General features: G+C 41.7%; 1 protein-coding gene across 11 annotated transcripts in view; it reads left to right on the plus strand.

Annotated features, from left to right (window-relative positions):
• The window catches only part of LOC104150539 (semaphorin-6A), a 377711-nt gene extending 352908 nt beyond the window's left edge, over positions 1-24803 (plus strand). For all 11 annotated transcript variants that reach the window (XM_068927183.1, XM_068927188.1, XM_068927182.1 and 8 more), the window contains one exon: positions 20793-24803. In XM_068927183.1, the coding sequence (XP_068783284.1) occupies positions 20793-21982 (1190 nt within the window). In that variant the 3' untranslated portion in view covers positions 21983-24803. The remainder of the gene's footprint in view (positions 1-20792) is intronic.
• The last annotated feature ends 651 nt before the right edge of the window (positions 24804-25454 follow it).

Here is a 25454-nt window from a genome sequence, read left to right on the forward strand (position 1 = left end):
CTATGAATTCATAGCGCCTGGAATTCACAACTGCTCCAGACACACAGTGCCTCCCACGGTCCTGTGAATATCCTGGATTTCTCACTGGACTCTCCAGGGTTGTCTGCAAAGAGCCTTCACAGTTCCCAGCCAAGAAGGCAATGTATATCACCTGGCTGGCCCCACAGGGCTGGAGCCTGAGGCACTTTTCCAGCTGAGGAGACTGGTCAAATTGGGCAGGAGATCCAGTAATATTCCCTAAGAGGCCATGGTGACAATTAATCTAGAAGCCCTGGCTTTTTTGGGCTTGGTGGCAGGAAATGGGATACAAAGGTTTGAATTCCCTCAGGCAGAGGGTGTAAGCTTGTGTTTCCCTCCTTCCAGCAATTAGCTCTTCCTGCAAAAAAAAAAAAAAAAAAGGGAGAAACTGCCATTTCCTCTTCTTTCTTCAGGTGGGATTTAGAAGTGGCTACTGTTCCAAGATATTTTTCAGAGCTTGATCCTGTAGACTTTCTTGGAGACTAACTGCAAAAACAAGGGGGCAAAGACAGTACATTTTTCAGAACCTAATCAAGCTTAGATGTGTTCTCAGCACAGGCTCTTCAGCACTCTGCAGACCGTTGGGCTATTGAGCTTCTGCAGAAGCAGTATTTCAGGCAGTTGCAATACCTAAGCTCAAAACCATAACTTAGGTGGCAAGGGACTGAGGGTGTTGAAGGGAAAAGCTCAGATTCCTAGTTCCTACTTAAACCGAATTTGAGGTATCAACCTTATTTTTTGAATTCGAACCCTATTCCTCAGCGCTTGCTCCTCAGCTTCAGATAAACAGTTCAGAAAAAGCAATTTCTTGGTATCATGTGTGTGGAGAAGGGAAGGCAAAAAACTTGTATGCAACTCTAAAGATGGCACGTGATTTACCTATCACTCCTCTTTCCTCTGGGAAATACATCCATGACAATGCTGCCAGTAGAAAAGTAGGCATTTTTTTCTGTCCAATCTCTTGGTAACACCTGGTATTCAAAATGCTTGAGATGAGAGGACATTTCTTTAAAAATGCAGTGTTCCCACTTCTGAAGGATAGTGGTGTCTTTCTCTCCTCCACGCTGAGAGCAGGGGATGTCATTAAGCAGACTTGGTGAGGAAGGAAGAGATCCTCGAGCCCAGCTCTTCTGCTGAAATCAGTCATGGAGCTGTGTCAGAAATCGCCCGTGGTGGAAGATCTGGCTCTTAATATACCCTAGAGGAATGCAGAGATGTTTATGCATTTTAATGGCACTATTTGTTGTGTGTGGTTCCATACTTCACAAATCTTTTGCAAAGCAGTGCTTAATAGGTGGAAGGCTACCTCTTAAAAGCGTGCCAGTAGCAGCTTTCAGAGGAGCATGCACTAAAAATATTAACAAATGTATACTGTTGGATTGTAATCATTTTTGCTTCAATACACTGGCTGATGAGGTGTCTTACATTGAATAGTTCCCTCCCCAGGGAGTGATAGTTACCAAAGAGCCTTATTAGCACTTGACAGGGTCATTTAAATATCATGCATTCTTTGGTGCCTGATTATGAATGTTGACAAAGCTGGAAGCAGTCTACACACAATTAAAACAATGGCGGCAGAGGTGACCGCATGGTTGTTTACCATTGCCATCTACTTGTGTGCTGTTACTCCTTGCCTTGCCCAGTCAGAGTCGATTGGCTCCAAAATTACTATTCATTGTTGCTTTAAAGGGGCAAAGGAAAGAGTTCTTATGCAAAATTAAATCAGAAAATGTTACGCTTACTATCCTTTTATAAGGATTTTGTTTTCACTGTTGCTGTGATTTCTTTTACCCTCACACATTCACAAAGAAAAAAAATCTTTTTTTTTTTTTTTTAACATTTTCTCTTTGTTTTGCAAAGTGCTTTGTGGTGTTCTTCATTGGTTGTGTTTAATTCTTTGGACAGTGTTTTCTTTCTTTTCCTGCGCTCACAAACGACTTCTCACTGATCGTACTAATTGTACAGAATCCACTTGCTGCTTTCTTTTCTGTGACACGGGTGCTTTGATGATGTCACATCCATCCATATGCTTCACTTTTAATTCAGTGCAGGCATCTTGGGGAATATCTATGGGAGTGTGAAGAGGGGGTTCTTTAAAAGGGTTGACTCATGGGAATGTGACATTTGTGTGCCACAGCTTTAGTAGCTAAATATACTCTGGGATTGTTGTTTCTGAGCTACATTGCATTTCTTGCCAGGATGAAAATGTGTAGTGCAACCCATAGAGTGGGAACTATGTGTTGCCATCCCGCTGGCATTTTTATTTTGGCCATTAAGGAATCTGCCCTTTATATTACAGAATGAAAAATCAGCTCTGATTGGGCAAACTGCACCCTCCTTTTCCTCTTCCTCTCCATTTCCTCCGCAGGGGGAAAAAAAAAAAAAAAAAAACATGTTCCAGAGTATGTTTATGTTTTGTTTTCTTTCTTGCTGTGTTTTTAGCGTTAATTTAATTGCGTGTTTCTCACCTTTGTCATAACGGTTGTCCTCACCTTGCAGTCTAACCTTCCCTTCTGCTGCCATTGTACTTAGTCTCCCTCCCCCGGTAATAACGAAGCTCCCCGTGTGGAACGTTCCAAGGCTTTACCCTGTACACTCTGAATAGCACCCTGGCGCTGTGTCTCCGTAGAGTAGTCCTACTAACGAAGCGGGGAGTACATACATGCAGCTGTTGAAGAGGCCTGTATGAAGAAAATGGAGCAATTTTCTTCAGGAGTAACTGCCCTTGCCCACCATTACCCTGTTGGCCCTTCTCTACTGTCTCCTCTCCGTCCTGCCTTTCTTTTGATGCTTTTCAAGTCCTGGATTCGTTAGCACAAACACAGCCAACTGTTCGGTTTTCTCACTCGTTCCCTAGATGTCTAGAGCCTACTTTTTAATCACGATCTTGATAAATTGGTTGCAAATGTGGCTTACAATATCTTGGTTCTGCTACAGTTTCTGTTCTGCAGTATTCAGATGGAGATGGTTTAGCTGGGCATTGAAAGATGAAAGTGTAGGGTTATTCTCTCTTAATACTGATCTTCTTACTTGTCTCAGCACTCATGTAAGTAATGATTATGATGTGGTATCTCCTTTCTTTAACAAACCTTTTGTCAATATCCACATAACGAAGGTAGAAAGCTGATTGGAAGCAGGACACAATGCACACAGTTTATAGAGTTTACAGTTGCTGGTGTATTTGGATGTCAAGAATGCTACCGGAGCTACTATGTCTGGGAGAGTCTGTTCTTTTACCCTTCTGTTAACAGCAGCAGCCCTTCCTCTGATACGGAGTTCACAGGTGTCATTAGCAGTAGTCAGCTCACATGTATGGAGAGGACTGTTACTGGGGAGCCCAAGGGCTGTTCATTTCAAAATCTGACTCCAGAAAATGTTTCTTGTTGTACACAAGTTGGCAGTGTTATTAATTTTCACTGTGATTATCACTACTTGAAAGGTTTCCAAGTGCTGACAGTGCTTGTCTCTGGAGAGTTTGCAAATGTTAGGGCGGATTTAGCTCCAGTGAGACAGAATTATGTGAAATTTCAGGTACTGTTACGATAAAGTGTGTAAAGTGCTGATTTAACAAGATACTCTACAAACAGAGATGAAATGAGAGAAAAAAAATCCATGATAAAGCAACGCTGCAGACTCTTTTTGCGTAAATTAAACAGCTGGTGTTCATCAAGGGAGGGCTGAGTTCTGCACCAGGAAGTACAATTGCAGAGACTATTTTTACCTAAAATGTTGCTATATGTTAAACATACACCTAAAAAGACTTAAAAGATTCCGAACATGTTTTATCAGAGGAAGCAGGGAGAAATCATTGTTATCCTGCTGGCGTTTTGTAATAATTCAGAAGGGCATTTAAAGTGGCACAGAATTGGTCAAGACTATCTTTTGAGTAAGTGTTTGCAGGTCTGGGGTGGGTAGGGGGGGTTGGAGGTGAGGCACATACTCTGCACTTGATTCCTGTCATAGTTCTGGCAGTCTCAGAAGTAACTGACTGATCCTAAAAAATGTGTTAGGCTAATCAAAGAAGGAGCTGCACTGTAGTCAGTTCTGCGTGGATGGGGCCAAGGAAAAGCTGTAAACTCAAAGCATATGTGCCTGGAGGAAGTTACGCAAACACACGTACCGTTGTCGCTGCCATCGTCCACACAAACAAAACTGAACTTTGCAGTCCCCTAGCACTTTCAGGTGCTGAGGAAACAAGAGAGATCAGACCTGATCCTTCACTTTCTATGCCTTTAAGTATTTTGGCAGCAGTCTAGTTGGGAGTGGTGTAAGAAAGGGAATGAGGAATCACTCCTTACTATCTCTGGTTCTGTAGCGTTTGTCTGAGATTTGAGGTGAGAGATTTGATTACTTGGAGCTGTAATGCTCCACAAGGGGACTTCATGTACACAATATAAAGTGGTGCAGGATTTGGTCCATTTAAACTTAGATCCACATCTAGATGAAAACCTTGTTACTTTCCCCATTAGGATTTAAACAGAGGTTGGTTGGATGAGTCTGTGCTGAACAAAGCCCTATAGGGTTTTTTCCTTAAAATGTTCTTAGGTGAATTAGCGTTAGGTTATTGTAAACATCCCTATTTTTAGAAGGGACCTTATTTATGTTTGTCACGTGGTGGAATAGTAGTTTTTTTTTCCATTAAAAACAACCTCATATTTATCTAGAATGGCTCTAATGAGCAACCTGTCCAGGAACAGGATGTCTTAGAAACCAATCGTGGCATACCAGGCTCTTCTGCTGTGGGATGCCTGTTCGGCACCATGTCAGATAGGCACCAGAAAACCATTGTCGACAGTTAAACGGGACCAAATTTCTCAGTAGAGTTTATAGTAGTCAGATATCTATATGACAAGACCAGGCTGATAACTAGTAAAGGTGTCAGAAGGCCAATGAGCTCACCGTGCTGGAATTGCAGGTATCCTGTGACGTATAAAAGGGGGCTGTGCGGTCAGGACTAAGGGAACGTGACAGATTTGTCTGGAGAAACGTATACTGATCCTTCCTCTGTTCTGTCTGTCATGCATGTACGAGCTGTCTGTTCCCAGAGCTAGAGACAGCTAATCATCTCAGATTGCATACCCAAGCTTAAGCAGCGGCAATAGAGAACTAGGTGCTAATTAATAAAATGGAAATTGTATAGGAAACTGATGAAAGATGGTGACTGCTGGAAGGATGTTTCTGACAACAGACTTTCTTCAAATTCGTTCTCACTGTGTTTTTTTAAGTTTATATGGGAACAAGAATGAAGAGACAAAGAAGAGGCTAAGGCTAGGCATGCAGAAAAGATAACAGAAACCAAATCCATGGGCAGGGCCATATCCTTAAACCAGTTTTAATCAAAAAAGGGGTTGTAATATAATACAGGGCAGTGGTTTAGTGTCTTCTCTGTGGCTCATCTTCATTTCAAGCCTTAAATAAAAAGTCCTTAGATCATTTACTCAAAAATTTTCTGTAAGATCCTTTGAAATTGTAAGGAGAGGAGCACTTTCCACGGTGAGAGAGGAGCAAGGATCAGGAAAACAAGATAATGAAGGGGGTTTATTCCAAAACCCACCAACTGCCTGTCCCACTCGCGTAAACAAATGCCTACACTTCATCACTGGAGCTAACTTAAAATTTTCAGAAATCAAAACGCTTCTGCACTCCATTGGCAGTGAGCTGTAAGAAGCAATGGATTTCAGCTATAACTAGCAGAAGTGGAACCAGGAGTAGCAAGGCTTGAACCAAGAGGCAAGAGACCTATCTTTATTTAGTGCCAAAAAAAGACAGCATTGATCATGGAAGATGTTGTCTCCATGCGGTTATGAAAATTATTGACAGAGCTTTTCTTTCTGAGTACATGCTAAAATTACTGGATCCTACCAGTACGAGAAGGGTAAATTTTAAAATAAAGCTCATCAAATGTCAGATGTGGCTGCAGGAAACAGCAGGTATCCTTGACCTGTAATTGTCCACCTGCATAGATTTAAAGTTAGGCTATCCATTTACAGACTGCAATGAGCAATGGAGGCCTGCCTTACTCAAGCAGGGAAAACTGTCATTGCCCCAGGACCTTGATCTACTTTTTTCAATAAAAGAGGCCACATCTAATTTGTCAAGGCAGCTGCTCGGAGTTCAGGGCATTAGTGCTATTGTCTGCCAGACACGATTCTCAGCTGCATTCATCCTCAGTCACCCAGGGAGGACAGCCCCGCGGAGGAGCACGGAGCGCTCTGGGTTGACCCGTGTTGTGCTGACATATTTATCAAGAGCTGGGAATTCGCTGTAGGGTATGCTGGCCCCATAGGGCCACTACTCTGTCGGGAAATAGCAGAGAATAATTGGTGGGCAGGATGTTAAGTAACACCAAGTTCCATTTTTATGGCATTTATATTGAGGATAGGGAGACTTTGTGCAATACAAAGATGCTGAATTGGCAGGAAAGAACTTAGCCTGTTAAATAAAAGATTTCTGAAACAGCTATGAAATTTGAAAGGATTTAATAGCAAAAAATCTTAGGGCTGAAAGAGTGTTAAAGCGCCTTTTGGTGTTAAATTAATACCAGAGTATAATTAAAATGTCAATACGCTGTTAAATTAAAGATATTTGAATAATTCATTTTCCTTATATAGGATGTGCCTAGATTCAATACTTATATTAATTAATGGGGAAGATGTCCTGTAGTCATTTTATGACAATGTAAATGTTGACAGTCCTGGTTCAGAGGACTTTTAATATGATCTATGGACTGTTTATTAATTACATGCCTCCATACAAAATACCTCTTACATTCTTTTCATATAGATAAGCCTTGAGTGAACAGTATCGATATCCCATTCTCTGCCTAGGATTCTGACTCTTACTTTTTGCACTTAGTTCTCGTAAGACTGTAAAAAAGGCGAGCTTAGTTCTTTCAGGTCCGGATGGACTGGAGCTTACTGATTAACAGCAGGCAGTTAATTAAAAAAAGTTGAGAGGGCATAATTTAGATTTCACCATCTTTATTTTATTTAATATCAAATACAGATAAAAAATGCCATTACATTTGGAAAATAGTCTTTCCTATGAATATCCTTAGTTTAGCAAGGTGGTTAGGTATGTTTTACTTTGAGCTCTGCAGTAGTCGTTTAATGAGACACGTTCGTCTCTGGACCTCAATTTCTGTTGCTGTGACTTTTGCTAGATTTTCATCATGTGTACTGAGTTTTTCTACGCCAGTGTCTGAGAAAGAGGGTAAGGAAAAATATGTTATTATCGTGTTACAAAAAAAATCATAAGTGCATTTTATGGAGAAGTTTTGGAGCAGATTTATGGAAATTTACCATTGTATCAAGAGTGTGCATTCTGACATCCTTGCGAGGGGAAAAAACAGCTGCGTTTGACCGAGTTGTAAGTTTTTGAAAAATCTCAGTTTGCCCATACCCAAAAGAGACTTGTCACAGTTTGGCAAGTGAATACCTGAACAATTCTATGTGCACTGAGCGTTGGTGCTATGACCGCTAAGTGCATTAACCATCCAACTGGTAGTCTGACATCTCTCTCTGCCCCGGCAGTTCCGATAGGTCAGAGTCTCTGCTGAAGCAAATTTTAACAGCTCGATTGACTGTGGGAGAGCTGGAGCAGTTTATAGAGAAGTTCCTTAGGGAATATTAAGGCACATTTGTGGCACAGCTATACAATTCAGCAAACATTTTGAAATGGCGCTGTGCAGCACATTCAGCACTAACTTTATGTTGGCAGGGAAGAATACCCATAATACTCTGAAACAGTGAGTCCCAACAGCCTCCAGGCCAGGTCCAGCCTCCCACGTCTACCAAAATGGTCAACCGTGGATATCAAGTTATAATTCTTCCCACAACAGCCAAGGATTAGTATTTTCTAGGAAATAAAATTTCAGATGAAGGTGCAACTTGATAACATTGTCAAAACTGGGCATAAACTAGACAGCTCTTTCATATGCCCAAGAAGGTTTTTTTTTTAAATTGGAAAATAACACCAGCTGCATGCTGCCAGTAATATGCCATCTTGTTAATGCTCCGTCCCATCTTACCCACAATTGTGATAGGAAATAAAAGAACAGCTGTTTAAAAAAAAAAAAAAAAAAAAGGGAAAAACAGGCACATTTTTAAAGCCCTACAAAGATACTGTTATTCACCATTATGTTCTCATTGAAAGAAACAGAGGGATTTTTTGGAGAGCCTGAAGTTCTGCAGTTACTAAATGCAAACAGCACCAGCTCAGACAGCGCAGTGAAATGCTTCCCAAATAGCAGCACACCCAAACCCTCAATAAAATAACTCCAAAAGTCTTTTGAGAAGCACATATTTTACAATTGTTTCCTTATTCTTAAAACCAGAAAACTTCACTGAGTTCCTCTTTGGAAGCAAGCATAATTGTAATCCTGAAAAAAAAATCCCGATCTAGAACGCAGTCATTCACATCAGTTAATATAATACATTTATTTTGTACGAAATTAGGGCAAAAAATTGAGCAAGCTACCTGTCTGCCTCCCTCTGCTTAGCAATTCAAACTCGATCAGTCTGGCTAGCTGATCCGGGTGAGTGAAACAGAAGTTTTAATGATGCGTAAAGAGTGAACACCACTGACTACATTAAAGAAGCTAACAAAAGTGGTCTTGTCGCTTGATGCAGAAGAGGCAGTTGGTAATTTCTCTGAGCCTGTGGTTAGCACTGGAGAAATTTAATTTCTGCCATCAGTTTATAGCTTCTATCAAACAGTTCAACAATTCGCCATGTGTATTCGTTGCTGAATGGCTCCCAATCAGATGGTCTCAAAGAAGGGCCCAGAGCAAGGGTGCCCTCTGTCCCCTCTTGTGTGTCCTCTCTCCATTGAACCCCTTGCATTCACCACAGAGCCTGCCCAGAGGTTTAGGCGTTCACAGCTCATAATAAAGAACATAAAGAACATGGCTCTTTTTTTGCAGATAGCATCCTGCTTTATCTCTATAAAACACTAGTCTCTATTCAGTGCCTTAAAGAGGTCTTACAGTCCTACCACATTTTATATGCTTTTTGTCTAAATATGGCCAAGCTAGAGGCAATGCCCTTAGGCACTCATCCAGTAAGACTAATTAATTTTCCATACCCAGTGGACCTTAGGGGGATTTGTATACCTCAGTGTGAAGTTCTCACCCACTGAACTAAATAAAGTCAAATCAGCAAGTACTTTCAAATATCCAGCATCAAGACCTGCAAAGACAATAGTTTATCACTACTTACTCTTACTCAACTCAGTAACACCAAATATGCTTGCCCAAAAGTTTTGATCCCACCTGCACTGTATTTAGAAAGGAGGAAAAAGAACGTATCACTGAGAGAAAAGAGATTGTGCTATAATATGTTAAGGCCCCAATGCCAAGAAGCAAAATGAGGCTTTAATCTGTCACATGGAAATTTGTTTGCCTGCAGGTCAGTAAATGTATCTTGAGAACTAGTGTACAGATATGAAAAAAGCCAGTTAGATTCCTTGCACCTACTTTCATGTTGATTAACTGGCTATGCAGGCTGCTTGGTTCACCTGCAGCAGCAGAAAATACTGGCTTAATAAAGAGCATGAGCAGAAAAGGAACAACAACCATAGTAAATCCAAAAAGGGGAGCTTTGAACCAGTACCAGAACAGAGTGGAAAACTGAGGGAGTTGTTTTCTAGAAACACCGCAGTCTGTGAGATACGTTATAAAGCAAATCTGCATGTACAGTCAGTTGCCTGGCCTGCCGCTGGACAGTCAGAGGCTGCCTGAGTGAGCTCTGAATGTATGTTGGAGAAGAATTTGGTAGCTAGCTACTACTGTAGCTAGATCGCTGTTGGCCCCAGGCTAATGCTCTTGGAGCTGGGTCAGGTACCTGCATACCATAGTATGTCCCCTGAGACAAAGTTACAGTTTTGCTTCATCCAGAGAAGCAGGCGGGCCAGTGTAAGCACTCCAACATGTTAAAAAATATGCGCAAACAAGATGCATCAACTAAATTAACAGCATCAAAGTACAAATACACAAGCACTGCATACAAGAGGGAGAGAGTAGGTAAAAAAATGCAGAGGACTACAAATTTGACAGACAAAATGCATGAAGGAAGCCACCGCTGGAGATAGAAAATTATGTGAGAGAGAGATGATAGCAGCACCAGGACAAGAAGTCTCGTAGGGAAATGCTGGATACAGAAAAAGGACTAGTGGTAAAATTGTTCTTGCTGCCTGTTAGGGCCACTACTTCCGACTCGTAGCAAGTCCTTAGTCACTGAATGTATTCAAAGGCAGATGAGGCTATAGGACCACAAGATGGAGAAAAATAATGAACCTAACATCAGATAGGTATAAGCTTTTTTCTACCTACAGCCCCAGCGCTCCGAATATTTCTGCAAGAAGCAGTCCTGTCTTTTACTGAACGCTGGGAACGTGTTCTAATTCTTAAATCCAGGTTGTTTGACTAAACCTGTAGTGTTCACGAGTACTGCAGAAATGAAGAATTTATCTACAGTGTTCGTGTTCTATCGCAGCATATGCAATGCTGGGATTTGAACAACCGAACTGATTTAATTCCTTCCTCTTTACAAGAGCAGAGCTAACATGGGGTCCAGCCACGTTCCTAACGTGCACCAGCAGCCCAACTGGGCAGGAGGACCATCTCTTAAGAAGTAAGGTCTGTCTATATGAGTAAACATTGTTGGCCTGACCACAGTTATTTGACAGCTTAAAAATTCTTTCCAAGGACCTCAGGGAATAGGATGTATAGGGAACAGTCTTACTATTTAAACGTCCTGGATGTTTAATAGATGGCTCTTTTGTTAGTTCAGCTATGACGCGTTCAGTTACACAAGTAGCTTAAAACTAGCATTTCCTTTTTATATCTTTAAAGAAGATTGGAGCTGATTAAACAATTTGCGGTTTTCAGCTGTATACACAATGTTTGAAAATTAACCCCACTTTTTCCATAAGGCTGCTTTGAGCTTCAGCCTGCTAAGCAAAGCTACTTATGCTGACATTCAGCAAACTTGACTTTTCCCTCTTGCGCGAAGAGGCCACAGTTCAAAACCAGCTGTAAGAAAGGAGAAGGAAAGCTACAGAATTTCTCAGTGACGGTTTCACTTTCCCTGACGCTGTACATAAAAACTGCTTCCAGAAGGGCGCTGGGCTGCCCAGAATACATGATGCCCACACTAGAAAAAAAAATACACCATTTGTTCTGTGTCATGAAGAGGAGCTCCATGCAGCGAAATGGGAACTGTGGAGAGGAGAGATTCACATTGCAGGCTACAGCAACTTCTCTGGAGCCCTGAAATCATGCATATTCAACCAAACATATGTAAATCTGGTTTAACCCAGCTGTGAAAGATCCCCTGAAGTAAACTAATAAAGAGCAGCTGGATATGTTTAAGCTCATCCCAGGCATAGTAGAAAGGTTCTAAAATGTGCACTGAGATTCTTTTACGTCACCAGAGGAAATGCAGCAGACTTTAAAGGCAACTTGTGTCTTAAGATGCAAAGCAGCATAAAGTTTGCCTCTGCTGAGACAAGCTACAAAAGAATTAATTTTCCTTGACATTTGGATTTTATACATCTTGTTTTAACTACTGCGAATGCCTATGTTTTACTTTTTATAAGGGACCCGCTGCGTTTGCCTATTGCCAATCACGCACAGGACTTCTACAGTTATCGTTGCTTACTGGGAGAGGGTGAGAGGTGAAAGAAGGTATTGAAATCAAAAAAGTTCAAGATGAACAGCCATTGAATACCACCTACCAGTGGGAGAAAGTTTGTCAAGCACTTTCTACTAGTGCAGGATCTGGCCTTGAGCCTAGCTACTGGGACAAATTAAATTGGGCTGGCTGCAGGACTATAATCTCTCTCATGGTTATATAATAGATTCAGGAAGCTGTGTAGCTCAAACCTCTCATACCTGCAAATTTACTAAACTGGTTTATTTACAAAGATACTGCTTACAGGTATCAAGCATTATTTAAATACGAGCTTACTTGCAGTCTTTTTCAGGTCTGCCCACCCTTCATATTAAGGGTTGTCTGCACATGGACTGCTGGTTCAGGACTCTCAATTTCTGTCTATAGTACTCCCTTTCGGAAGAGAAATGCTTCTTTCTAATCTCTCAAAATTCACAAGTGTGACCGTGGTATAGGTTTGCATGGCCACCATGACATGCAGAAAAATTAGATTGCATGCCCGTAGTTGAACTAAGAACAGGACACTGAAATCCCTTTTGAATAAGTTACTTTGAGGTTCATTAAGTTACTCTGATGTTCACATTTTATCTCATATGGACATGGTGGTGTCACTTCCTTAACCTATCTTGCTTAACCTTTCTGGCTTAGAAAAAATTCAAGAATGAAGTCTTCCCGTTGTGAGCAAAGCCGTGTGTTGATCTCCTCCTGGATTAAGTTGCTAACCTCTTTGTCAATGTTTACAGTCATTCTTCAATAATGGGGAGAGGTAATGTAATTTGGACCAGTTAAGAGGAGAAATAATAACCCCTTCAAAAATCAATAGATGAACCCATCCTTAAGCGATTGCTTCTGGAATCAGTCTGATTAAGGGCCAAAACACCTTTACAGTGGCCTTTATGGCTGATCTGATTGCTTACAGCCTTTTCAGGCTTTGTTATGTGTTATTTCAGACACATTATGTGTTGATTTTTCTTTTCCTGTTTTTGAAATATGCTTTCTCCTCATACCTCTAATGATCCCTGGGCCTCTTGTAACTGAATACTTTTTCTGCACTAAAATTCATTCTTCTCTTCAAGGATGTGCATCCTCTTTTTCTGTTGCTGGATATCTCAGACTGTTGGCTTGGGCAGCTGCCTTTGAGAGTCTTATGGAAGATTTTTTTTGGGAGATGATCACTCTCCTCTCTCAGCACAGTCATGCAAACCTTACATTTACAGACCTTTACAAATCAACAGTACAGCTGTTATGGGGGAGGGAGGGGGAAGCATTTGCCAGCAGTGTTAACAGTGAGCTTTTGAGATGGTGTTTTTTCTAACTGAAAAGAGAGTCCAGAAGAATGGTTACCAGGTAGAATTGCACTGAGCCAGCAGAACAAGGCCCTGCTAGCTAGGAGGAGGATGAAGGAGATAGGTTGCTTACTTGTTTCTGCAAAGCAGAAGTTCCAGTGAAGTGTCAAATATCAAATCATTGAGATTCTAATGCAATTGTTTTGCGTGAAGACCTTGAAATTACTGGATGAAGAAAAGCAATGAGATAAGGTCTCAGAAATGCATGGGAGCCTCTGCTTACTCCTGAATTTGCTATCCCTTTAAATCTTTAAGTCTGTGTGTCCAGTCTAACTTTCTCTCTTTTTTTCTTTTCATTCCAATTGTTGGTTAAAAAGGAAGAAGAAAGCTTGTTAATACCTGCAGGGATTTTCCAGGTTGAAATAATCTCTTTCAGCATGAGACTGCCTGTAAACACAGTTCTAACACCTGGAAACACATGTTGAAAACCTATTCAGTGGTATTTAAAAAAGATATTCTGAAGCCTATAAAAACCTCCGTTCATAATGAGTTTATACCAGCATTCTCAGTTATTCCAACTCTAAGCAGAGGGAGACATACATCACAGAGAAGCTTGCACTGAAGAAAGAAATGGACTGCAAGGTTCTCCCCTTAAGCAACAACAGCAAAGAAACTATCAGGCCTTGCAGCTCTGACTTGTTCTGTGTAAAGTTCCACGTGATTTTGTAGGTGTTGGAGATAGGAGGGGGCTGATGCCCATTTAGCTGGAGAGGTGAAGTTTAAGAGAGCAACGGCACTCGCTCCCGGACTGCTATTATGTGTGGCCCAGGCATCAACATTACCTTATTCCCTGGTAGTCTTCCCCCCCACTTCTCTGACAAAACATCATTCTTCATTTCCCAACTACTATGCTTGAATTTTGTTTGTGCCACCATTTTGAATTATTACTTCACCATCTGTTGCAGATGACTTTGGAAAACTAGAGTAGGACAGCTCATTGCAGAAATGATCACAGGGTGGTCTTGATGCATGTGGCATGTGGTCATCTCAGTGTCCAGGGTGCGCTTCTTGAGGCCATAAATCATTTCTGGAACAGAGGTCTCTTTGTATCCACCCTATAGCTAACTGTAGTACTCAGACAAAAATACGCTATTTTTGGTGACAGGTAACTAGGTTATTCACACATAGGAACTTGTAGTAATGGGACTAGATATTGCCTGCTCTTGTTATTCTCTCCAACTTCAGCTTAGATGTAAAAGAGAGCAGCATCCGGCCTATTGTATTACTAAAACAGCCTCACATTGAGCTATTCAGACCAGGAGGGAGAGTCATTTGTTTTTGTTCATCAAGCAGTTGTGAGGGTTATAAGCTGGAATTTCAATTTGTGTTCACTGTAAAGCATACACCAGAACCTAGATTTAGAAGAATGTGACTGTGGGGTTTTTCTTGATATTTTGCCATCCCTATCCCTGATCACAGACGAGACAAAGAAATTTAGGCTTCAACATGGGAGATTTCTTTCTATACTACGTGTGCTAAAAAGGATATAGCTCTTTTGTTTGATCTCTGGACATGAAGTCCCTTTCTGCAGATGCCGGTTAATTGTTGTTCTCTTGAGACAGACGCATTCATCCAAAACAGAAATAAGGAAGCTACTGATCCAAGAGTAAATAAAAATCCTTATGGAACCTTTCCATTTTATAATGCTGCTCGGTCCTTGTTCAAAGTTAAGATTTTGATTCTTTGTTTAGTCCTACTTGCACCATCTGGTTTTATACTGCTGATTACACCCTTGTGGAAGTTTCCACCAACTTCAGCAGAATCAAAACCCTTAAGCACAGATTAGCAAAGATTTCTCAGATTTTCTTTTTTCTAGTGCAGGGAACCTGCAGAGGGCACCTTCCTTCAAATCTCTTGCCAGGTAGACCTTTGATCAATACTTTTCAACTGCAACTTTTCAGCAGGTGTTGGGCCACTAGCATTTGCTTCTGAGAAAATAAGTCAAAGCCTTTCAGAAGTCAAAGGGTATCATTGTTAATGTGTCCCCTTAAAAAGTAAGCCATGTAGCTTGTTAAGGAAGGAGGTTTGGGTGGTTTAATGTAAATTATTCCTCACAATTTTACTTTGACCTTTTTATAATCACTTTATTATCCTTTAGATGCTCATAAAATTGATTGTTTAATCATTTGTTCTAATGTCATTTCTACTCTAAAAATTAGACTGACAGGTCTGTCATTTGTTAGGTCCTCCCTGTGGCCCATCTCAAAGCCAGATAATATGTTTGTCCTTTTCCTTTTCTCATATTTCCTCCAGCATTCTCCTAGATATTCCACAGAGTCTGGAGCTTGCTTTGGCTAATTCCTTGTGTGGTCTGGGATGAATTCCATTAAACAACGTGAAGCTTCAGCATGATCTAAATATTCTTAGCACTTTTCTTTATTCTGGTCAGCACTCCATTGCCCAATTTGGTTACGTTTCTGATCACAGGTAAGAGTGGAGATTTTGGCTGAAGTGAAGCAGCGAAAGTAGTAAATGCTTCAGTCTCTGTATCTTTCATTATTTGTCCTCCTTCATTGAAGTTTGCTGATCTGACATCCATTATCCTTATTCTGTTATGCTCATGCCATGTATTCTTTAGGATGATAAACTCTATTCCTTTGTGATTATTTCATCCTAATTACATTTCTGCCCTCAAAAGTTCTTTCCTATTGGATCTAGCAGAACATGCCCAGAATAGCCTCATCAGCATTCCCATACAATAATACCTTCAGCGCTGTGCATATCTTGTCATAGTGCTTTTAAACAGCTATATAGGTAGAGACCTAACCCATGAATACTTTTGTTAGTTGTGCAAAAGGAGAAGCCTCATCTCCTTCCTCCTTATGATTATCCAGTCTACAGTAAATCTGTACCATTGTATCACCCCTGTTCTTTTCTTTTCTCTTTTATCTTCACCCAGAGACGTTCAACAGGTCTGCTTGTTGAGGTGAGAACCTTTTGCAGAACTTCAGAAAAAGCATATGTATTAGTGACATAAAATTGAACATCTTCCCTTTTCCCCAGCTATCCTTAGTGAACAAGCTAGATCAATATTCTGGTCTTTTGATTTATCCAAGCTCTAACTCATGTCAGAACTGAAACACTTTGAAGGTTTGGAAACATTTTTCTTAATGTCCTCTCAACCAAAGTACTTGTCTGTACCTTACTGACAAGTTCTGCTGGAAGAAAGAGAGAGTTATATACAGCAGAATAATGCAATCCCTTGTCAGGTCTTCGCTCTCATTAGATGAGTAAGAAGGGAGGATTTTGCATGTTCCTTACTGTTACAATACAGGGTATACTGTCTGAGAAAATGAATGGGGATGTTTGGACATGCAGAAGAAAGGACATGAGCTGGCATTACCGTTAAGTCAGTGAAACAGGAAGACAGATCAGGTTGTCTATGGGAAGCAGAATAGCCATGAAAAGTGGAGGATATCAGGTGACTAGCTTGGCCGTTGTGGTAGTAGACAGTAGTACATCACATGGGGGAAGACCGTGGAGTAGTAAGCCCCGCTGTGATTTGCAAGGGACAGAGCTGGACTTAACTAGAAAACGTCAGGGATTATGTAAGTGTCAGCATGTTTGTGACTTTAGCTACATGTAAGGTCTCATCCTCGCAGGTGCAAAGTTGTCACTTCCTCTATCTTTAAAGCTTGTTGAGTTTTACTACAACTGTTACTAACAGGCTTTTCCCAAGTGTAGTATTTATACAGGTAATTCTGTAAACAAGATCCATTTCCAGAGAATTGCTGGTTATTATCTGTGGTGCTAGGTCTCCATGAACTATAGAAAATAGTAAAGATCATGTATGAAAAATTCAAACCACATAAAATCAAGTGTTATGTATTTTCACATTTGGAAAGAACAAATTGCAAAGAGCGAAGTGCTAAACAGAATAGTCTAAAAGTAAAATTGTTTTATTCAGAATAATTGTTTTATTGTTCATGATAAAAATAACGTATCTATATCAATGGTATGTTACAGTTTGGTTCCGTACCATTTTATGCAGCCAGCCCAGTCAATTTTCCAATTGATACTGTCTAAGAAAGATGTCGCAAAACTTATAGCTATAAGACTTTTCAATAGCAGATGTTCCTCAAAGCTGAGGGTCTGAATTCTTTGTACTTTGTTTGACTTTTAAAAAGGTAGACTCTACATTTTTCCCGTGAGTTTTTCCATTTATTTGCGTTCTTTGAAAAATGAATGCTAATGAATGATGCTGGACTGAGCCTAGGCAATCGGATTTTTCTTTGAGAACTGCAGGATATGTAAAAGCACAATACAGTGCAGTGTGTAAAGTGACACAAACACTATTTGTTTGCTTCCAAACTGGCACATTTTGGGGGCGTAACTGGGATCACACACTTGCTTATTCATCCCAGTCTATGAAGGCAATTACTAATGATGCTGACAATTTTGGATGTTGATTGACAACAACTGCGATTGTCAACCCATTTTCATGCTAGATTTTCCCCCCACTGTGGTCATGACAGTAGGATGCTGAACATTCTGCATTAATTTTATCTGCTCCATAAACATAATGCAGGATCAAATCTCGCCCATCTTACATCATTTGATTTAAGTTAAAAGTTGTTGGGATTGCTTACATAAGTAAAGACGCTTGGATGTGATCCGTGATAATAAATTATCTCATTAGCCTGACATTGTGTCCAGGGAGGATTCCCTTGCCTAGAGTAAAGCCACTTATGTTATATATCCTTTAACTCTATTATATATTACAGAAAACATCACAGACTTCAGGAAGGTTTGGGCTTAAGAGGAACTAGCTGGAATCAGACTGTTCGAAGGCCCTCATAAATTTCTGTTCATAAAACACCTGCAAGATGAGCTACATCATTTCAGCTGCCCCTTTGTTGAATACACATGATCACTCAGTCTGAACTGTGTGGTTATTTTGTAATGCAGATTGTAATAAGTCAGTTAATTGGTAATGTAAAACTGATTGCAAGGTCTCATGTTGTTTTTGCATGCAGTGATGCTGGTTTGCATTTTACATGCTATCATTCTTAGGCTAGGACTTGGTCTAAGGGTGAAAGCTGAGCAGGGAGAACCACCTCACCGGGCCAGTAGGAAGCACCAGGAATGGAGCATCCATCCATGCATATTAGTTTAACACTGAGCTCCAAGCAGGTTGGGTGAGCTTCCTGAGCGCATACCGCCTTCTCTGCTGTAATCCCTTCCTAAAAAGAGGCATAAAAGAAAGAGAGAAACCTCCTTTCCATACCATAGGTCATGTGGGTCCAAGTTCCTCTGCAAAACCAGGCAGAGCAGCTTTTTGAAAACAAGGCTGCTGTTTTCTACCTCTGTTCCACAACTGCAAATTATTAGTAAAATGGTAAAATACATAAGCTAGGAGAAGTCCTGTCCCTTCCTCTTGGGACATAGATGGCTTGTGCATGCTTCCAGACACAGAGATTCTAAATGACTGCAAGTACTTCCACAATTAGGTGGGCATTTAGCAAGGATTTTGAAAGTCGTCTTTGTCATCCAAAAACCATTGGGCTTAAGTGCTGAAAGCGGCATTTCTCTGAGAAGTTTATGCTTGCAAGGTGCCCATGAAATTAGGCACTGTAAGTGCCTAGTTGGGCACTGTAATTTGAGGGCTCTGTAAGTTGAAGCTTTCCTTAACTTCATGCCCAGCAATGCCTTTCTGAACAAGGCGTAACACTTCCCTGACCAACCTTGCCATCCATTCAAGGCTTTCAATTTCTGACTCTCCAGCTAATGACTGCAGACAGTTTTACAAGTGTGAATAAATTTGTTCTCAAAATGCTGGAGAGTCAGGCATGCAAATATCAGCTGCTGTAGGGCCATAGGAGACCAAGCCTATGCAGTGAAATGCAGTTCCTACTAATTGTGCTTTAACCACTAGCCTGTGCTTCTTGTCTATATAAAGCAACATTGTCTGGGGGCTGGATTCTGCTGCCTTGTGTTAAGTGCTCAAGGCAAAGAATAGAAAAATTTGCCTCTTAAAAAGCTGCTGGGCTTTAAAGAAAGATACTCACCGAATCATTTAATTTGAAGATTGTTTCTACTCATATATTGTTTTCCGAGGTTTATTTTCTTCCCCTTACTCTTTTACTATTAAGAGATTTAGATGAATGCAGGATCTTAGTTTCTTAAGGGGTCATCTTCTCTTGCTATTTATTCTCCTTGTGAAATCATAATCCTCTATTTGTCACCACGCAATAATTTCCATGGCAACCAGCTGTGATGTCACAAGCAGGGGATTACAATTTCAAGAGCTATTCTGCTTTTAAATATAAAGTTCCTATGTCATATGCAAATATCACTTGTCCACCAAAACGCTGTAATTAAATAGGGACAGAAAAAGATGCTGTAGAAGCGATATTGTATCTAGACAGAATACTTATGCAAGGTTTCTGTGAGCCAATGGCAACTTTTCAAGGCTCTTTTAACATAGTTTGCGGCGGAGTATTTTGCGTTTGGTTCTAATTCTGGGCCGCTAATACCTTGTCTGCCAAAAACATAAAAAGACATTATTCCAGAAAGAGCTGATTTATGACATGAAAGATCTGTATCTTCACAAAGTCTCAGGAGGGCCTTTGAGGTACATTTTCTGTCTTGCTGTCTCTCCTGTAATAAGAACATGGTTTACATTTCCTGCGAGCATGTGGGGCTTTTAATGCCCTTGCATTTGCACGCTCTCTGGAGAAGGGAGTGGGGAAGATGCTCCTTCAGCTCCTCGTCAGGCACTGATTGCTCTCTGTTCAGCATTAAGAACAAAAACAGAAATGAAAGAGGCAAACTAGATGCTCTGCGCTCATATTTCATTAACACTGCTGGCTTAGTGCATAACTATATCAGGAAAAACAACTTTCCTTAGAAAGTCAGGGTGTTGATTAATGCTCTGTTAAGAGACTTCAAACTGCAGAGATGTACTCTGTCAAAGGTGCCTTCTCTGACAGTGAGTGCTAGGAGGGCCAAGTAAGGCTTGACAGTAATCTCTGTGCTCAGCTCAGGGCCGCAAAATGAGCCCCTCATGGTCAGAGCTTTCAGGAGAAAAAGCGTAAGCTTCAGCAAAGAGGTCAGCCTGTTCACCTGTCCGGAACAGCGAGCTTTTAAAATTAAACTAGCAAGGACATCTGAAATCTAGAAGGCTCAATACATCGCAGTGCTGTCCTGTATCTTTGGTAGTTATTTAAGCATCCTCCTGAAGCTCAGACATGTGACAGTCACTTGTAAAACACATGACAGTGATAACAGACTGACGAGCAGAGAAAGAAGCCCGACACAACGTGGGATGCACTTCTCCAATATTTGTAGAGCTTCTGTCTGTCTCCTCAATTTAAAGCTTTTTCAATGTGAATGATTTACAGTAGTAAAAATAAGATGATGTTAGCTGGGGGGGGGGGAATCAGATGGAGGGGTTGGAGGAATGAGCAGTATATCAAAGAAGTTAATAGCCCTGACCCTCTTGAAGTCAGGGGGAATTTGCCCAGGCCTGGGGTTTCAAACTGATTGCAGCCCCTGCAGGTGAATTCTCTCTCCCCTCCTCAACATTGTGGTGTTCAACCCCAGCTCTGAATGCTGCAGTGAAAGCCCAGTGCTGCTCATGTAAGACCTGACTGGCAGGTACAGTACGTCTCTAAATTTATTTAGGCAAGCTTTTAAAAAAATAACGTTACAAAACACAGACAAACCTCCTAGGGGGTGCCTTTGAATGGAGCAGCTAGTGATAAGTATTTCCCTGTCCTTGGCTTGTTTAACCAGTGTGTGCTGTTTATTGCAGGAGTGATTCGCGAGAGTTATCTGAAGGGTCATGATCAGCTGGTGCCGGTCACCCTGTTGGCCATTGCAGTTATTCTTGCTTTTGTCATGGGGGCCGTCTTTTCGGGAATCATAGTGTACTGCATCTGTGACCATCGCCGCAGAGACGTGGCTGTTGTGCAGAGGAAGGAGAAGGAGCTGACCCACTCCCGCCGCGGCTCTATGAGCAGTGTTACCAAGCTCAGTGGCCTCTTTGGAGATGCTCAGTCCAAGGAGCCAAAGCCTGAAGCAATTCTCACGCCTCTGATGCACAATGGCAAACTGACTACCCCAGGCAGCACTGCCAAAATGTTAATCAAAGCCGACCAGCACCATCTGGACTTGGCCGCCCTGCCAACCCCTGAGTCTACTCCAACCCTGCAACAGAAGAGGAAGCCCAGCCGTGGCAGCAGGGAATGGGAAAGAAACCAGAACCTAATCAACGCCTGCACAAAAGATATCCCTCCAATGGCCTCGCCCGTGATCCCAACTGACCTGCCGCTCAGGGCTTCTCCCAGCCACATTCCCAGCGTTGTGGTCCTGCCCATCTCCCAGCAAGGCTACCAGCACGAATATGTTGATCAGCCGAAAATGAGCGATGTGGCTCAGATGGCTGTGGAGGACCAGAACGCCACCCTTGAGTACAAAACCATCAAGGACCATCTCAGTAGCAAAAGCCCCAACCATGGGGTTAACCTGGTGGAAAATCTCGACAGCATGCCACCGAAAGTACCCCAGCGGGAAGCTTCCCTGGGGCCCCCAAGCACCTCTCTATCTCAGAGTGGGCTGAGCAAGCGGCTGGAAATGCATTCCTCTGCTTACAGTGTGGACTACAAGAGAAACTACCCTACGAACTCGCTCACGAGAAGTCACCAGACATCGACTCTCAAAAGAAACAATACTAACTCCTCCAATTCGTCCCACCTTTCCCGAAATCAGAGCTTCGGCAGGGGCGACAACCCCCCGCCTGCCCCGCAGCGAGTGGACTCTATACAAGTCCACGCTGCTCAGGCACAGGCTGTGACTGTATCTAGACAGCCTAGTCTCACTGCATACAACTCGCTGACAAGGTCGGGGTTGAAACGTACACCCTCGCTAAAGCCAGACGTACCTCCCAAACCTTCCTTTGCCCCGCTCTCCACATCCATGAAGCCCAATGATGCATGTACATAATTACAGTGGGGTGTGGGGGGGGGAGAACAGCAATTAAGCAGAGGTTGCCCTTGAAAGTGTTCTGCAACTGTATCGCTCGCTCCTCTGAGAAGACGGTTGTTGCTAAGCTGAGGATGTGTTGATTCTGCTCTCTGGGAAAAGTGGAATATTTTTTTAAACCCGAGCCATATGATCCATGGTTAAAGGTTTGCAATTGCAGGACTTGCCCCCACAACCCGCCAGTTCTTTGCTCAAAAGACTAACTCTCCATCACAAACATTGAGCCAAAAGCACACAGGTGAAAGATGACTGTGACATTTCACCCCCTCCCCCCAACTGCACAGTGCATTCCTGAACTGGGAAAGAGTGCTCTGAAAATCAAAACAAACAAAATCAAAACAAAACAAAAAAACAAAAAAAAAGAATCCATTGATAAAGCTAACTCTGACTTAACAATGGCAGAAGTTTACTATGTGCAGGTACTGTGAAATGCCCATCAGTGTTACAGCCATTTGGTTATAGCAGTTAAATGCCATGTTGGGCAAACTATGTCATAGATTTCTGCTACTCTTCTCTTTTAATGAATAACATGTGACTGTTAACGCAAGTAACTCCTATTATTTATTGTTCAACTTTTGTTTTTCCTAAGGAAATGACTTCTGCATATCATCCTATGAGCAGCTCTTCAGAAAAGTACATTGAAAGTTATACCTATTTAACGTGAACCCATTAACTGGAGTAATTAAAACTCTTTTATTTTTCCAATAAATTCACTGAGTTAAATAAGATGGAGCTGGAATTCTGAACTTTGTGTTTGGACTGTCTGATTAGCTGAAAAAAAAGGGGAATATTTATTTAAGTCTCTCAGTTAATTTGCTGGCTGGGCCTCTGACCTAAGACAGCAACAAACAAGTCCCCCAAGTTCATAACTTCTAACGCAACCGCAAGAGAAACTCTTAAAAGCCGCACATCTGTGCACCATTGCTATCAACATGGCTTTGTCAGTAGCTAATACTTTCTGTGAAGGCACCAGCTTGTGATGTGCCATCTCATTTCACCTTGCATGTGAGACGGCAAACAAAATCCACAAACGGTGTGAACTAGTTAATATGCCGGCTGTTACCATGCATAAATTATGGTCTTATCACACGGGTTTTTCGTGGGAATATATCTGTGAATAGCCTGTTTTCTTCCACATGTAAATTTGTGCCTTACACCCTCAGTTGTGTATAATTGTGAGCTGTAGTATGTAAAACCTCTTTCTTTTCCCCTTTGAATAACGCAAATATTTATTGATCCTCCCTCCTCCAAGCCCCCTCAAGAATTGGAGTAAAGACGTTCAATTTGAAGAATGTACTGGTTATTGTCATAATGCCATGTCCCTCGAGAAATTAGGCTAGTGCCGTACCCTCCGATTCAGTTTGACTCTCTAGTCGTGCCAATCCTGCCCTCAGGCCACCCGCAAGCCGCGTCGCTGCGAAGGCGCCGCCGCGCTCTGGGTGCTGGTTCTGCCTTCCCACCTCCCTCTGCCCCCTCACGGCACGTCAGCAGGGCAGCAGAGCGGTGACAAGCGTCCGCGGCCCGCAGTCCCCTGGCTGGGGACGGGCGCAGGGCTCGGGCAGCTGGAGCAGGCAGGCGGGCTCCTGCTGCGGCTCCCTGCTGCCTGAAAGCTGGCCGGAAGGATGCTGCGTACACTTCTTTGGAGGAAATGATTTTTTTTCCCCCTTTTTTCTTTGGCGTGGCTGAGCATATAGGTGGTGTGTGTGTGTGTGTGTGCGCGGCGGGGGGTGTCTGTGTGTGCGCGCGCAGGTGTGTAAGTTCCTTTCCAGTTTTTGAGTTTATGCACAAAGGTAGATTTGTTTTTAATCTGTTATAATAACTGTGTCAACATGCTGTAGAAAATGAGGGGGTTTGTTTCTGAGCTTTTTCTTTTATATATCTATCTACTGGACAGTATTGTCGAGTAAGGTGATTGTTTTGTTTCAATTTGTTTCTTAAAATTTTATACTTCATTTGTTTTTCAGGGTTTTGATTTTGTTCCTGAATGATTGAAAAGAAAGATTTCAAGTCCACTAGCTTGTAGATGGTATATAGAAAGTCTGGATGGTCTAGACCAAAGTGTGTAACAAGGGTGCTTGCATGTTCTTTCATTTCATCATGGCTTCTTTTATGAAACAGATTTGTTCACCCTTAGTGAACTATGCAGACTGGAGTAGATAGATCTGTATCCAAAGCAATGTTGTTGTTTTTAATAAAAACAAACTAAAAAACCCTTTGAAAATAGTAGGTAGCAAGGTCATTTTTTTAAAGAACCAACGCGCAACCTTTTTACCGAGCGCCAAACCCCTCGAGTACCAAACGTGCAGAGCCCATTGCTATTACGCAGCAAAGCGTTCTGTCAAAATGCAGAAATGAATAATCACAGCAACAGCTTGTTCAGCGATCTGCCTTTGTAATACACAGCATGCTGGTTACTGGGCTGACCTTGAAATGCTCATTTTGTACTCAGTGGGTCCTCCGTTTTAGTCCTTCCCCGGCCCCCGGCCCCATCCACCCTTCGGGCTGAAGGGTTCATAAACCTACGTGTGCCTTTGCTTTTCACCCTTGCTATACACTGGTAGATGCAACAAATTCAGACTCTCATTTGTTGTAAAGCTGTAAAATATTGTGATGTCACCAGTTTCCCTTCGTTTCCACGTTCCCCCTAACATCTGATTCACAACTTAATGTATGTTGTAAAAAAAAAAAAAAAAGGCAAGAAAGGAAAAGAGAGAAGGAAAAGAAAAGGGGAAAGAAAAGCTCTTGATTACATAAGGTAATAAAACCAGACTGTGCTACCTTAGTTCTTGTGTCCTGGTTCTTTTGTTTCCATGATGACGTATCCTTTTCCTTCAAAAGCTAAACAGATGTGATGCTGATCTTTTAAATCAGGCGACAGTAAAAAAGAAAATTCTTTGTTATTTTCTGTCTCTTGCAGAAGATGAACTTGACTTTAGCGTGAGGTGATGGTAATTAAAAATTGAATCACACATTTGCTCTCCCTCTATTCATATTCTGCATTTTCTTTTTATGAGCTTGTTCATCATCAAATATTTATGGCAGACTTGATAGTTTAAGAGATCAAGGCTGGGATTTAAGCATGCATGGTCCACCAAAATAGATCATCATTCAGCTGTGACTTCATCTCCATGTTTTACATATTAATAATGGGGGAGTCTGTGTTTTCTTCTAGCAGGCATAAATCTATTGCGATTTGTAGGCCTGATGTAGAGGATGTTGCCTGAAACTTTAATTTTGCAAGAAAATGGTAGTAAGCAGATAACAAAAGCGTATATAACCTCCCTGGGTCCAGGAGTTAGTAAAACATACCCTCATAGTCCACATTACAGTTCTGTAAACGTGGACCACTTCCACAGAGGCATTAAAGTGGCTAAATGCGCAGCTACTTCAGTAAACTTGGCTTGCGACAGGAGCTTTATGTGTCGCAGGGCTC

The sequence above is a fragment of the Struthio camelus genome, chromosome Z (genome assembly GCF_040807025.1).
Source record: "Struthio camelus isolate bStrCam1 chromosome Z, bStrCam1.hap1, whole genome shotgun sequence".
In the NCBI taxonomy this organism is placed as follows: domain Eukaryota; kingdom Metazoa; phylum Chordata; class Aves; order Struthioniformes; family Struthionidae; genus Struthio; species Struthio camelus.